The 16,768-nt window shown below is 28.3% G+C and overlaps 1 protein-coding gene across 1 annotated transcript; it reads left to right on the forward strand.

Moving 5' to 3' along the window:
* Positions 1-10,452: 10,452 nt before the first annotated feature.
* On the forward strand, positions 10,453-12,051 carry LOC107447863 (proteasome alpha7 subunit). The gene has a single exon (XM_016062894.4). The coding sequence runs from the start codon at positions 11,190-11,192 to the stop codon at positions 11,952-11,954; it is 765 nt and encodes a 254-aa protein (XP_015918380.1). The 5' UTR covers positions 10,453-11,189; the 3' UTR covers positions 11,955-12,051.
* The last annotated feature ends 4,717 nt before the right edge of the window (positions 12,052-16,768 follow it).

A 16,768-nucleotide genomic window follows, 5' to 3' on the forward strand; every position in this document is an offset into this window, starting at 1 on the left:
TAAAATTCAGCTTTTTTGGCATAAATTAGTTTCTCCTGACTTATGAATCAAAACTAAAATTTTGAAGATAAAATTTAAATATACTCATATGTAAAAATAGATTTTGCTAGAAAATTCTGGTTTTAACCAATTTTCAATACCAGCAGTTACTTTTTTAATTAAATGCATTTGTTTTGTTACATACAAAGTACCTGATTTAGGTTTAGTAAAAAAAATGTTAAATATTTATGGCTGTTTTTATAGTTTTTTTTCTTTGTAAAAATACTACTACTTAATTAATATCCATCAATAATATTGTGATTAAACTGTACATAATCATAATAACTATAAGATTAATTTAATTAATAAAATATTTATAAAAGTATAAATGTAAATTCACTTCTATAAAATCTTAGTGTGTTAAATGTTGTCGTTAATTTTTCTGTGAAAGTATATTATAATGCTTATATATAAATTTGTAATTTATGTATTATACATAAATCAATAGTTTATGTATAATGTATATACACAAATCTGTGGTATTTTATGAAGGTGCAAAAGTAAATTTGGAGTGGCAGATATTGTTAGCTGGTTTATTGTGGAAAGTATAAAGAAAATTTTGTAATGCTCTAAAAAAAGTCTCAAAATACTGGAAATTTTTTATTTGTATTTTTTGAAAAATTTTGTTTTAGAATGTTTTGGTAGTCACTTACATTGAAGTTACAATTTCGTTTATATTCACCATTATTACTTTTAGTATAGTTCAGATGAGTTTAATTTAAAATAAACTACTTAATGTACAGCTCAAATTATGTTATTTTTTTTTTATCTTGTACTATATCAGTTTAATATTTAAGACTGTATCAAATTTTAAATAGAGCTTTGATTTATGATGTATGAACAATAATCTAACATTACATATCCTAATTATTAATTCATAGTCATTTAGATATAGTGTCCAACACAGGCATATCATTTGTGCAATTTTTAAGTATGGAACTTGAATATCATATTCTAACAGAATTTTTTTCTCTATGTATATATTTTCCTGCAGTAATTTTTCATATTTTATGTAAAATAACTGTTTAATAAATTTTAAAAATGCCAATGCTGTGATGTCAATGACAGCAGACAAACTTAGTAGCATTGTGCAAACACTTTCCAATGCCTTATTAAATTTTATTCGAATTTTCTATGCCATATAATAAAAAATGTTTATACTATTACAATATAACCAATTTATCTTTTATCTTCCATGAGTTATATCACTTGAAATGCTTCAATTTTTTTCTTTTTATTAATCAGTTACAAGCTAATATTTCTTCAATTATTAATTCAGAAATAATTCAGTTGTACTATTATATAACTGTTCTAAAATTTTTTATTTTCTCAATATTTATTTGTGCGAAAATTAAATTTATTTAAAGTTGAATTAATTTTTGTTTAAATATCAGGATAAAAACAGTTTAACAATGTTATAAATTTTATTTTCCATCACACATTAGGAAAGGTTTAGATTACATATTTTGTAACAAAATATTTACATTTCTTTGTATGAAACTAAGTAATAAACAGCTAATTTTCCTACCAATTTGAGAAGATGTTAATTAAATGTAATATTTCTTAATTTAGAAGATCTGCTATTATGGATTATAGTAAAGATCATTAATTTATGCAGACATATAATAAAAAAAATCAAATAAGTGAAAGAAGCAAGCTTAACAAACAAAGCAACCACCTCTTTAATAGCAATTGCACTGCTGGAGGAATTGAGCTGAAAAAAGGTCTTAATAAAAAAAAAATGATAAAATTTATTTAGTACTTTTACTAATTAAAATTTCTTTGCTATCTCTTATTAGGTTTTTATGTCCTACCTAAATTTACAAGTTCCAGGTTACTTCTTCCGATTGATTTATTTATAGGTCAAAGCTTAGAAAACATGTCATCCTATATTATCATTGTATTCATACTGTTCACACTATGATAAACTATATACTGTTCAATCTTTAAATTCATTTTACTTAAGCTATAAGTATAAAAAACTGAAGATAACACTAAAATCAGAGCAAACCTTACACTTGTGTTGTGATGTTAATTTCCCTAAATCAATATATGGCTAGTAACTTCGTAAAAGTTATAAAATCACAAGAAAAAAATCTTATAAATGATTAAATAACATGTAAATGCAATCTCAATAATAAAGATCCCAAAAATACCAATCTGTTTCACATATCTCATTGCCATAACACGAACGAAGGGATACACCAGAAGTTTTCAAGATTTCGTTCCAGTTTTTGAATCTAGTTATTGTTTACACTTAATTAAGCATCGGTACAGTTAGGTGCAGTTTTTATGAAATATTAAAACTGGAAAAGGCAATTCTAAAATAATTTTTTTTAAAAATATATTTTACAAAACTTGCATTTTTTTTATGTGCCATTTTTTATTTTAGTTCCTTGTATTTTTGTGTTGTGTCCTATTTAATAACTACAATCAGTGCTATTTTTTATTTTTTTCTTGTTTAATTGTTATTAATTTATCTGTTATTTCATAATAATTGTTGATATTTTTTTTATCACTTTTTAGTTAAAGTGAATATGAATACTTACGGAATTAAGAATCGTTTAATTGTTAAAATTAGTGAACATCACACAAACAGAATAATATACTCAAATTCAAATATAAATTTCAGTTAAAATAATAAATTTCAGTTAAGTAAAAATCCAATTTTTCAAATTAATGTATAACCTCTGTGTAATTTAGATGTTTAAGATATTGTATAAATTTTATGGACTTAAAAGCATAAATTATTTGTTTTAAAGACTAATTATATGGTTAAATTTACCAATTCATTAAGAACTATCATAAATTAAAAAAAAATTAGCATCTATCATTGTTTGAGAAGTTATAACTTTTTTCTTATTTGGTTTTACTTTATTTTAGACATCTTATTCAAACATTGTTTAAAATTTGAAATCATATTGTGCAAATTATAGTTTTAAGATTTTTTCCAAGCTTATGCCCAGTAAAGGATTAAGCACCCACATTATTTTCAAGAAAAGTTAGAAAAAAAAGTTGAATCTCTGTACTGAGGACTTTCCAATACATTAGTTTAATTCTATGATCAAACGTAGATTTATCTGATCATAGAATTAAAGCATGGTTAAAATTATGTCTTAACACTACACACAACATGTTTTAACACACAAGCATGTTTAAAATTATAACTATTTTTCATTCTTTTTTTATAAAAAGGAAATAAATGGTTATTAAATATTTGACATTTATTTATGAAATTGTCAAGCACACTATCACAGATAACTTATTAAAAATTGATTTTGACTTATAAAAGTTTATATGCTGCAGCAAAAAAACATTTGAGAAAAAAAAACTTGTCTTTTTTGTAATTAATTATCTTGCTTTGTTTTTAATTTCCTTTTTAAAACCATCAAGTATAAACAAATATGTTTGGGAGAATCTTGTTTTCTTTTATAATAATTTTATCAAAAATGTTTGTTTTCCTACTTATTTTATGTTTGACATGCTTGTTTTTTTTAATTTTATTAATTATATGTTGTTAATAAAAATTTTCTTGCTTGTTCATTTAGATTAATTTGTTTTAAAATTAATGGAATAGATTTCTATTTGATTTATGACTTTATAAAGCACATCATTAACAACATGAGTTTTTCTCATCTGTTAGCTTTTATACAGTTTTTTTGCTCAAAATTTTACTTATTTTCAGCTACTTTTTAGGCATAAATTTTGCAAAAAAGTAATTGGAAAAACTATGATAAGTTTCAATTGCAAAATTTTGGACTTAAAAAGAACTCAGCACATATTACCAGAAGAACAATAAATTTTTTTTTCTGTACAATTCAAAACAAACTATATTAAGATATCTGGTAAAAGCTCAGGAAGAAATTTCCTTTCATTTACTAGGCTTTTTAGATTTTAATGTTAAAATTTCTTGAATTTCTATTAATAAAATATTTGCTTAATTTTATTAGTTAACTAAATAATATTTTATTAGCATGAAATCAATCACACCAATTTAGACAGAATTTTAAGACCACATTTTTAAACAACATTAAAAATTTTTGCACTTCACTAAAAAAATTTACAAACTAAAATTTAAAGTTCAAGGCTCAAGGAGCATTGTATTTTTTGTCTCTGGCTTATAAATTTCTAAGTTACGGCGCTGATATGAAGCCACGAAAAGTCATTGCAAAATAATATCAATAACATACATATATAATCACGTCTAATGAGTTCACATAGAAATATCAAAAAACAAACTTTTTATTACTCTTTCTATATCAAATTTTTAGGAAAACATCTAAAATAATTATTTTTGAATGAAAATTTGTAAGGTTTGTAATTGCGAAATAAAGAAAAGACAGGTAAAAGACTCCTGGCTTTCTTCCAACCAGTGTTGTAGTAAAATATCCTCAGAGGTAGACTGATCCTGGGTTAAAATCCTCTTTCTATCGAGGTAATCATGGAAGGTTTTCTTCTTCAACTAATGCAAATGTGAGTTAGTTCCATTGAAAAGTCCTCCATGATGGCTCCAATGTTTCACCCAGTAGTTACTTTGTTTTCTGGGTTCAAAATGGAAACAAAATGAACATTGGTAGACTTAAATTCAGAATTGGGTTTGCTGTTCAACACCAGTTATCAGTGTTTGCATTACAGAAAAAAAAGATGAGAGAGAATTTCTCACCCTTTCTCAAAAACAGGGTGAGATCTCAAAAAGTTAAGTGAGATTTCTAAAAATTAAAAAAACGCGAATAGGCTTGCAGGGGTCTGTCCAGGCCGAATTTACTACTGTTTAGCGATACCTTCACAAATTCAACTTTAGGAAAAACGGTAGTTTCACAAATTCAATTTTAGGAGAAACGGTAGTTTCACAAAATACTTTTTCTTAAAATTATATTTTTGTATCCCTTAAGAAACCATAAGTCCATATTTTTGTGTTGATTTTTTTAACATAATTTTTAATTTTTCACAAATGATATCTAAATTTTCACAAAATAGGTACCTCTCAGAAAACCCTAGACAGACCCCTGGCTTGGAAAAAAAATATTTCTTTAATTATAATACATTTTTAACATCTTCTAATTTTTAAAGCATTGAATCAGGGTTGGCAAGGTTTAGGACAGAATGGATTAATCCACGGTTTAAACCGTCCTGTCCAATACCCCTTTTACTCAAATTATGTCACAATTTTATCTGAACAATATTTAAGAGGTAAAATAAACATAGAACTAATAACATATTGATATTTAAATCTACTACAGAATATTTGTTTTTAAAAGTATAATATTTTATTAATATTGTTTGACTCTTCAATTTAAACATTAAACAAAGGAAGATTAATCAGTGATCAAGTTCAATTGGTCCTCTCATTCAATAGTACATAACTGAAGTTTGACCTTGCCATACAGGTTAAGCTATTAGGGACTAAGTGCTTGATAAGTCATAAACAGGTTTGCTTGGGGCCGTTCAAAAAGTACGTACACAAAAATGGAGAAATTTTAACCCCCCCCCCTTCGTACATTACCGTACATAAGGTCTTACTCCCACCCCCTTAGAGTACGTACATTTTATTAGTCTACCCCCCTTTTTCATAAAAATTAAAATAATTATGTTTTAAATAAAATTAAATATTTACTTACGGAGGGTGTAGGATAAAGTCAAATTTAAATTTGGTGTATGTTTATAAAGTACGTACTTTGTATAATACCTCCCCCCTCCCCATCGTACAAAACCGTACATAATAGCTAATCCCCCCCCTTCGGGATGTACGTACTTTTTGAACGGCCCCTTTATCTATAATACTAAACAAGAGTACTTTTATTTCATTCATGTTCAATTCCTTTAGCATAGTGTTGATGTGTCAGTAACTGAAACTGATGTCATGCCCTTCAAAACTGTTAATACATTTTTCAGTTATTTTGTATTTCCAATTTAAACTAATATATTTGAAAACAATTTTTTTTAAAAAATAGATATCTTTTTTATCACCCTGTAATGCAGAAATTATAACATTTTTAAAAAAATATTGTGAAAAATAAAAGGTTAATTTTTAAACGAATTTAGTATTTTTTTAAAAAAAATATTATTTTTTAATATTGCATTATTTATCCTTATGTAAAAACATTATTTATCAGTATTAAAAGCATATTTATATTTAAAGGATTAGGTATTCACTTTTGTTGTTCAATGAATTATGGAGCTTCAAAAATTATAAACCTTTTCCTATTATATTATTTTCTTTTGATAAGTTAAAGTAAATTGTACAAAAAATTTCAAATATTTATTGATACATGTAATTATTATGTGTATAATGGTTAGACCTATTGAATTTTTACCTTTTACCAAAGTTCAAGGTTTTGGACAGTTTTACCCAGTTAAGGACAGTTTTATCTAGTTTAGGACAGTTTTACCTAGTTTAAAACAGTAAAACCCACGTGTCCTGTCCAAAACCAGTTTAGGACGTCCAAAATCCCAACCCTGCATTGAATATTTTTGCTGCATCATCATATCGAAAACGTTCTATATCTACTTTTTCATCAGCTTTTCTCATTAGGTTGCTCAAATGTTTATCAGTCATTTGTATACGATATTTTGTCTTAATTCGGTTTTGAGTGCTAAATGACCTTGCAACAGATGCTGAACAATTCGGAATCACTTAGTAAATTTGTAGCATTAAAAAAAATTTAAACGTTTTACATGAAGAAATCTTACCTTCCGTGAACATGTGGTTGCAGAAAAATGTGTTCTGAAAGGTGTTCTGCTGTTCGCACCGGCAGAAGACTAATTTATTTTCCAAAATTCGCTCATTTTGAAATTGATTAATAGAGTGTGCGATCTTCTCGCGTTAATAATTTTTTAATGCAAGGAAAGAAAAAAAATAAGCGTGATTCTCGCGCTGTAGTGAAAATACTGAGTTATGATATATATATACATAAAAAACAGGCATAAGAATGAGGAAGAAAAAAAAAATCTGAAAATTCCTATCAACTCAAATCATGATAAAATAAATGAAAAAGGGTATGAAACATATTTTGCACAAAAAGAAAACATTAAAATTATTTACATACCTATTTAAAGTTTTTTATACACTAAAGTCCTACAAACTGATAAGTTATTTAAATAAATCATGAAACAAAACAATATATAAATATTAAGAAAAAATATATATTCAATATAGCACTTTCTTTAAACTTTTCTCTTCCATAGTTCATGAAATCATTTCAAAATTCTTAGTAGCAACATTTTTCGCAGAATTTTTGAGAATTGCTACTTTACATCATATCAGAACAGCAGGCAAATATGATAATAATAAGGAGGTCATATAAAAAAAATTTGAATGACAAAAGGAAAAAATTCACCCATAATCGAGTAACTTTTCCAATTTCAGTCCTTTTTATAAAATAATCACTTAAAAATAACAATGTTAAAAGATTATTGAGGTTGGAGCAAGACATATACTCAAAGCAATAATTTCTTTATTTATAAACAATTTACGAAACATATTTCAAACACTTAAAAAAGAAAAAAAAAAGACTTAGCAAAGATTTAAACACATCAATGTGGTACTTGTGGCTAGATTTCTAGAATAACTTTTTTATAGAACAATATGAGGAGCAGATTTGTTCATTATTCTGAAAAATGTATGATTTTACTAGCACATATTATACCTAAAATATATACAGAATTAGCATTTTGTTTGGAAGAATCTGGGTAAAATGGGACAGATTTAAAATGACCAATAAAATTGTTTAGCAACAAGTATTGTAAAAATAGCTCAAATTTAAACAAATTAAGAATTAGAAAATTTTAATTCTGCACCATTAGGTACTTATTGCGCACACATAGCAGTATTTCATTATAAAAATTAGTATGCTATATGCAATTGGGAATTCAATTTGTGTATTTTAGTAGCATCTATGTTTATAGCAGGTGATTTGTTAATTTAGTGGTTATAATAAAATTTTATTATGTTATTTTAACATTTCTTGATATAGTTATAAAATAAAATGTTACTAAACTCATTAACATAAAATATTAAAAATCTAGTTATTTTCAATTTTTAAGTTAAACATGTATATTTTTTAGTTGTTGCTTTGAAATTTTCACTTATTAAAAAATGATATAATAGCTTTAAAATTAATACTACTATTTAAAGCAGATTGCAATTTTTAAATATTTGATTTTTCTTTCTGACACTTGGAATAGAAGAGGCCTGTTTCTTCAGAGATGGTTTCTTCCACTGTGAAACCTGATCCATACCTGATTTATGATACTGTGTTCTACTCAGGGCTCGAAAAACCACCTATCCTCGGCGGTCAAAAATTCCCTGCGGACAACAAATATCTCGAATCTAACGTCCGCGCGGATGGCCATTTTCCCGCTAATGTTCGTGATATATTTTCAATTTTTGTTATCTTACAAGAGTCTAGCTCTTCCCTTCTAAAATGATCCTCTAATCTCGAAATACAGCAACATACTGTGCATGGTGGAATTGATGTTTTCTCTGTCTGGGAGTACTGCAGCAGCTGAAAGGGGCTTTTCAGCAATGAACTTACAAAAAAACACATTAAGTACTGGTCTTAAACAAGAAGCATCAACCCCAATTATGAACATCTACCCAAATGAAAAACCTCTTTCAGATTTCTGTGCAGAAACCTCTGTAAATCATTGGTTTGATTGTGGAACTGGCAAACGTCGTATTTGATTTATTTAAAAAACGCAGTAACATAGGATGAATTGACATGATAATTGACACATAACTTGACCTTTGTTATTTAAATTATTTCATTAAAGAAATACTAGGTTTTACTATTAGTAACCTAGTATTTCTTTTATTACCGTATAATGTTATCCTAGTAACTACTAATTCATTGTGCAATTTATATAATTGTTAGTAATAAATAAGAGAAAATTATATTTTTATTTATTTAGAAGCGACAGATTAGTTTCAAAGGAGGACGGGTACATTGTCGGACAAGCCGTCCTCAGGGATGGGTAAAATTTCTGAATTTTCGAGCCCTGGTTCTACTACAAGAAAATATTTATAAAAATGAAGTCTTTCAATGCAACATATGATTAAAAAAATTTATTTAACAAATAAAATGAACAATTAATAATTTTCCAGTAATTCACATTTAAAAAACTATTCTGAATCAATTTCAATGCCTGATTTAATCTCAGCAATATCCTGATCATTAGTTACTTGCCTTGTTACCAGAAAAGGATAAAATGACTCACTTAAAAAAGTATTCTGAATCATTTTCACGCTCAGATTTTATTTCCATAACCTATTTGTTGCGTACTTGCCTCTTTTTCCCAGAAAGAGGCTAGTATGTTTCACAAAAAACTATTGTGAATTATTTTCTGGTTCAGATTTTACTTCATTATCCTGTTTGTTGCTTACTTGCCTCGCTTCCAGAAAAGGTTATAATGACTCACTTAAAAAACTATTCAGAATCACTTTCTGGTTCAGATTTTATTTCTATATCTGGTTCATTGCCTACTGGACTCCTTACCAGAACAGGCTCACATGGATCACTACAAGGTTCAGCTATGCAATTTTTTATTTCCGGTGGATATTGCGAAACAATTGCTCCTAAAATAGCATCAAAGCAATCCATTCCTTTTTCTTCTTGCATTCTACGCCACGTAAATTCTGCAATACACGTCATTCGATCGCAGGGAGAGGTTTTGTTTTCCACATTTTTCCAGTCTAGGGAATTCAAGGTTTGTTTGATCCGATCATTTTTTGTATGCATTTCGACAGCACAAACTTCACGAAGTTTCGTATTCCAATGAAGAGAACAGTTAATGCGCATGTCCAACTCTTCTTCACAGAACTTTGCAGTAGTTAGTTTTCTCGACCAACAATAAATAAAACGAACAGCTGTAGTAAATAAGATTTTATTAATTTGGTCATCAAACCAACTGCCAATTCTTAGATAAATGTACTTTGGGCAATTAGGAGCAGTACATTTCCAAACTGGAAAACCGCATTCTGGAATGTGTAACTTCATAGGATGGTTATCGGAGCATACTCGTTTTTTTGGTAATATGCCACAATTTTGAAAAAAACAAATAGAATCTGTTTCTTTCGACGGTAAATCCCACAAACCCATGAATGGGGGAGAAAATGTTCCTATTCCGAAATAAATAATGTATGGTAAGATGGTTGTAAACAAAGCCGATTTATGACTTTAATTTTTTGTAAGCAACGCTTCCGTTTGTTAACTTTTGTGTACGCAAAACACCAAGTAAATAAATGTAGTAGGCTTTAACACTAATGCTCTTCAAATTGACCAGAGTATCGCAACCAGCACGAATAATAAATAGACAAATCCCATTGGTTTATTATATCGTCATCTCTGCCCTATTCTAGATTTTGGTTTGCCACATTTGGCTACTTAGTCTTCATTGGTATTTCAGGATTATCTCAGGAATTGATTAGTTTTTTTCCCCTCCAATTTTTCATAACTTTTTATATGAAACCAATTAGCTCATGTGAAATAAAATACTGCTACATCTACCACATCACAATTTTCTGGACAAGAAATATTTCTACAATCCAGAAATAAAGAAAGATTGTAATATTTTTCTTGCCAATTTTTTATTTATAAAAAAAATGCTGCGATCATTTGAAATTGAAAAATTTATTTTCCATCATTGAATGTGAACTCTCACATTCTCTTTTTTCTGCAAAATGCCACAGTTTTGGAAAATAGCGATTGCATGAGCCTAGTTTTTTTGGAACAACCCACAACATCAATAGTAATAAAAAAAAACGCTGCGAATGAGAAATCGATATTAATTTTTGGATAACAGAAGAGTTGTTCCTTTCTTAAAACAAAAATAACTTAATCCTGAAATTATTCTGTCCTCCAGTTCAGTTGTCGTCTACTGGACAACTCTTCTGGTAAGAGTATCCTTGGCGCGCTTCAATTTCAGATACAGGCGCTGATTTATAGGGTTACCGTGATAGATTCATGCAGGCTGCTAAAACAAACCAACTCTAGTTCTTTAAAAAAAATAAAATGACCGTGCAATATTTTACACAATACTTCTAACCGCAACTTTCTCTTCCTGACATCGGCATTTTCCTATTTAAAAACAACACAGTTGTTTTCTTGATTTTTAAATTTGAGCTTAATTTTTGATAGCTCATATTTACAATTATGAGTTCAATCGGTACTGGTTATGATTTATCTGCTTCTCAATTTTCTCCCGATGGCCGTGTTTTCCAAGTTGAATACGCTCAAAAAGCAGTAGAGAATAGTGGAACAGCTATTGGTCTGAGAGGTAAAGATGGTATTGTTTTCGCCGTCGAGAAGCTCGTCACTTCGAAATTATACGAGCCTGGTGCAAATAAACGAATTTTCACCGTAGACAGACATGTCGGTGTAGCTGTAGCTGGTTTGATTGCAGATGCAAGACAAATTGTAGAAACCGCAAGGTCTGAAGCTTCTTCATATAGATCCGACTTTCACGATGCTATTCCTCTTAGTTATCTCAAAAATCGTGTTGCTATGTATATGCATGCGTACACATTGTACAGTGCCTTCCGTCCATTTGGATGTAGTGTGATAATGGGGGCCTACGAATTTGATGGGCCGCAAATGTTTTGTATCGATCCTTCAGGTACATCTTGGGGATATTATGGTTGTGCTATTGGGAAAGCCAAGCAAGCTGCAAAAACAGAGATAGAAAAGCTTACCAACATGAAAGATAAGACCTGCGAAGAATTAATAAAAGAAGCTGCTAGAATAATCTATGTTGTGCACGATGATGTGAAGGATAAAAGTTTTGAGCTCGAACTAAGCTGGGTAGGTGACATCTCGAACCGCAAACACCAGTTTGTGCCACAAAAGGTTTTTGAAGAAGCTGAAGCTTATGCTAAAAAGTCTATTGAAGATAATGACTCTGAAGAAGAAAGTATTTAATTACATTTAAATGAAATTGTTATGTTAAATTCCGCTATTGTCATCAATTCATGTAACTTAATTTTGCAATAATAATAATATCAGAAATTTTTCTTAAGTTAGTGTTTATCATTTACTTACTGTTCCATTTTCTCATTGAGTTCTTAATAAGTAAAAAATATTGATATTTTGTTGTGTTTCCAGGGATCTGTCTAGAGCAAATTTACTACCGTTTCGCGGTACCAACTGTTCAACTATTGGAAAATGTTAGTCAGGGTTTGGATGTCCTAAACTGGTTTTGGACAGGACATGTGGGTTTTACTCTCTTAAACTGGGTAAAACTGTATCAATAAATATTTGATATTTTTTATGCAATTTACTATAGGTAACTTATTTAAAAAAAATATAATATAATAGGAAAAGGTTTATAATTTTTGAAGCTCCACAATTCATTGAACAACAAAAGTGAATACCTAATCCCTTAAATATAAATATGCTTTTAATACTGATATTACATTCATAACTAGTTTATTTTGCATTAGTGGCAATAATATTACCTCTCGCAGTTTTGCAAATAAACAAGTTCTTGCTGAGCCCTAGTGAGTTGAAAGCTGTTATTTTGTGTACATTAAACATTTTGCTGTTATGCAATAAATAGTCATTTATTGTACATCGCAATGTAATACATTTTTAGTGTTTAATATGTAAGAAATAGTCATTTGGCTGAATATTCAACAATCAAAATATGAGTTTTTTTTATAGGCACTTTACATTTCTCTCTTCAATATTATGCAATTAAAATAAAGCCCAAAACATTTTTGTGTAACATTTCCATGTGTTAAACATTTTTTTTTATAAAAAAGGTGTACATTTAACTTTGATATTTCCAATCTGGAAATTACTATAAAGAATTTTTTTTCTTTTTTGAAAAATATTATTATAAGCTTTTGTTTGTAATAATAATATTTTAGAAAAATAATAAGCAGCTGTTAATTAAAACATAAAACTAAATTATTTATTGTCTGATTGTTTGATAATTAATAAATATATAGGTTTTTATCTTTTACTTAGTTTTAAAGAACAGAAATTAATATACTTTTAAAAACAAATAAACTAAGCATAGAGGAACTTTTTTATTAACTGATAACATAGTTTAGTTCAAAAACACTGAAGTTTCTTAGTAAAGTACAAAAGAAATTTCTTTGAAATTCACTTTTAGTTCAGTTTTTAAAAGAAGGTGCAACTGCAAATCAGTTAATGGAAACTGTTAGTCTTTGTTGTAGCGACGAAATAGAATCAAGCAGCCAGATTATAAGTTTGACTTTTTATGATTCACAGTCATTTAAAAAATCTCTTAAATGTTCTCTAAAACATCCTTATTTGTATTTAATTTCACACTTATATTATTACCTACATGAAAAATTTTGTATATTCCTTAAAAATCTTCTTTATTTGCCATCTTGGATTTCAGCTTAAAATTATTTTTTTTATTTATTTTTTGTTTGCATCATTCTGCATGATGAGATTTTTCTAAGTTAAACACAAAAATCTTCACTTTTGTAGATTAAAAATCTTTCTAGATTCTATTGAAAATTTTAAACAGTTAACAAAATACAATTTATAAATTTTAAATACATAATTTAATATTAGGTCTATTTTAAAGTTCTTTTCAAAATTATTAAGCTGATATCATTCATTTTTAAAGTGAAACATTTAAAAACAAGGTTACTTATAGATTTTCCAGCTGACCATCTTTTCCAAAATATTGCTTTAGCACCTATTTTAGATTGTCACACTGGATTAGCCTTGTCAAATTCGTTTTATACAAGGCAGTTGGAAAATGTAATATTTTTTTTATTATTTACCATTTTGTCTATGAGAAAATATATTGGATATAAATTCTTGCATGCGTTAAGTTATGTTAGTATAATTCTTTTAAATCTATAACTATGCGAATATAACTATATAAGTCACTAAAATCAATTTTGTGATAATGCAGAGGTGATTGTGCTCCAGAAAAAGCCCGGATTTTTCGCTAACAGCGATCTGTAAATTCAAGTTCCAGAAGAATCAAGCAGAGCTCATTCTAGGCAGGGTAAACAGGGCGCAGCACGCTGCTGCCCTTTTAGTCAAAAGAATCCACTCTGTTGCCCTTGAAGTAATTTAATGCCCTGATGATACCCTTTTTGCCCTTTCTTTCCTCAACCTTTCTTTATTTTTTCCCCTAACTCTACAATGAATTTCTTATACTTTTGTTATTTTGAACTCTTTTTATTTAGTTTGTCATTGCTGTCAATACATAGATTTATATTGGTAAGGAAAAATAGCCATCACACCCCATTGTTGCACTTGTCTTTGAAAGTTTGCAGTTACTTCCACTATCATTAAATCATAATTATTATTAATCATTTTAATTATTAAATCATAACTACAGACACTTAAAAACATACATTTATTATTTTATTAATATATGCATGCATTTTAAACAAATTACTAAGCTAATTAGCTCATTAACTCGATATATATGTTAATTTATTAATAAAAATTAGTAATTAATATGATTGCTTTGCTACTTTTTGTAAAGAGAAAAATATTATTTTTTCTTTTACTAATTGACAATATTTTTTAATAGAATGTGTAAAGCCCATAGAAAGAAACTATTGCCTTTTTAGAATAATAATGCCCTTTTTTTAAACTTCTGCCCCCTGCCCTTTTTTCCATCTAGAATGAGCTCTGAATCAAGAAATCAATGATCACATTTATGTATAAAAATTCTTGTATATTTTATTTAAAAATATTGGAACTAGAATTTATATTTTTTTTGGTAGAAAAATAAATGTGATTAGAGATAAAAATAAACTTATAAGAAATTATTAATTTAAATTATGCTGCATATAATTTATTTAGAATTTCATGTTGTGAAAATATCAATGATTTAAATTTTTAAAGACAATTTTTTAAAATGCGTCATTAATGATTTTACTCACGAAATTTTCAGGATTTTTGAGTTGGGCTCACAATCACCCCTGATAATGCGTAAATATCAAACTAAGTTTTAAAAGATATATAAATGCTGATATAATTTTAAAATACTCAGATTGTAAGATGGCTTATTGTTTTATCTCAAAAATTAATACAAACATTAGTTAGTAGAGATAAGAAATATCTAGCACACTTTCAATTAGTTTTATTGCTCCCAAAACTACTATTGCTAGAACAGTTAAGACATGTCATTAATTTGTTAAAAAGAGTTTCATTATGAAAAAAAAATTCCTTTCATTTCCATTTAGGTACAAAACAGTGGTACTATTTCATGAATATTTGCATTGTTAATATAAAATAAGAAGAATGAACCATGAAAATTCAATATGATACAAAGAAAATTCTTAAAAGTAAAAGACAATTGAAGATCAATCGTTTATATCCATTTTTCACAAAATGACAGTTGGATTTTTATCTATAACTAAGATTTCCCAAATTTTTCTGATAGTTAATACACAGTAAAAATGGGCCATATTATAGAAAAATGGTTCTCATCCGTGGTTTTGTAAATAAACCGTTTCTCCCTATTGATCTTCAATTGTCTTTTTTTTAATGCTGTTTTCATGAAAAGTTAATTATATTTATAATTACAGAAAAGTACTGCAACATTGGGCATCTCAGTATAGATTTATTAACATCTAACTATAAGATTTTTTTTTTTGAACTTTTTAAAATCATATAAACACTTAATATTCAACTAATTACATATTCTATTTCTAAACAAAATAAGTTTTTATTTTTTTAAAATTAATAATCACATTATACCAAAGCTTAGAAAAGATTGCTTAGAATTTAAATTCAGAAGAAATAAGAACATATCTATCTATCAATGAGTGAGGATTTGTCTTCTAAATTGCACAAAGTTTCTAAAATCAATGAATCATTAAAAAGTAAATATAAATATTTGAAATAAAGGTACCATAAAAATTTTTTTTTCCTCATTGTTTTCAAGAGCTTTCTGAAGATTAATAGTATTTGGTATGTCTTTACAAAATACACTGGTAGACAAAATTAAGGGATAGAAAACATTACACGGATGGGTGTCATAGTTGGGGTGATTAATGGCAGCAGGAGGTAGATATAAAAGTCTGTCCAGCTGCTCAGCTACTTCCACTCTGTAATAGAGTAGTGACTTTCATTGCCTTTCTTGATTAGTCTTGTTGTTTTTATGTGATATGGGTACACATTGCTAAGATGACAGTGTGAGATGGAGGATCATCTGTCAACTAGAAGCAGGGCAGTCCTAAGCTCAGGTTGCAAAGTAACTGAATGTAACACCAATTGTCATTTTAATGAGTTTAGGCAGTTTAACAACAAACAGTCGGATAGTGTCCAGAAAACCAGGATAAGGTTTCCGAGAGCCACAATTGCAGATGACAATCAGTATTTGGTATCTGCAGTCGCACCTACAACTCTCTCGTCATCTCGTTGCTGCCGCTGGAACATGTTTCATGGAAGACATATTGCCAGAAAGCTGGCTTTTTTGCATCCTACTCTCTCCCTCCGATAAAAGAGAGCATTTACAATACAACACCAACATCGCTCAGAGCTTAATATCCTCTTCACATAAGACTCCATATTCAGACTACAAACCGATTCCCGTTAAGTATTCATATGGAGGGAAGGCAGAACCAGATATCGTCCCAGCAACATCAGGGAAAGGGACATGTGTTGGTGGAGAAGTGATGGTCTGGGCGGGAATCGTGTAAAATGCCCGCATGGTGATTGATGCTGGTTTTGTGAATACAGAGTTACTGGTAAGAGATCCTTGAGCAGGGGTGCCATTACCCTTC

The sequence above is a fragment of the Parasteatoda tepidariorum genome, chromosome 2 (genome assembly GCF_043381705.1).
Source record: "Parasteatoda tepidariorum isolate YZ-2023 chromosome 2, CAS_Ptep_4.0, whole genome shotgun sequence".
Classification (NCBI taxonomy): Eukaryota; Metazoa; Arthropoda; class Arachnida; order Araneae; family Theridiidae; genus Parasteatoda; species Parasteatoda tepidariorum.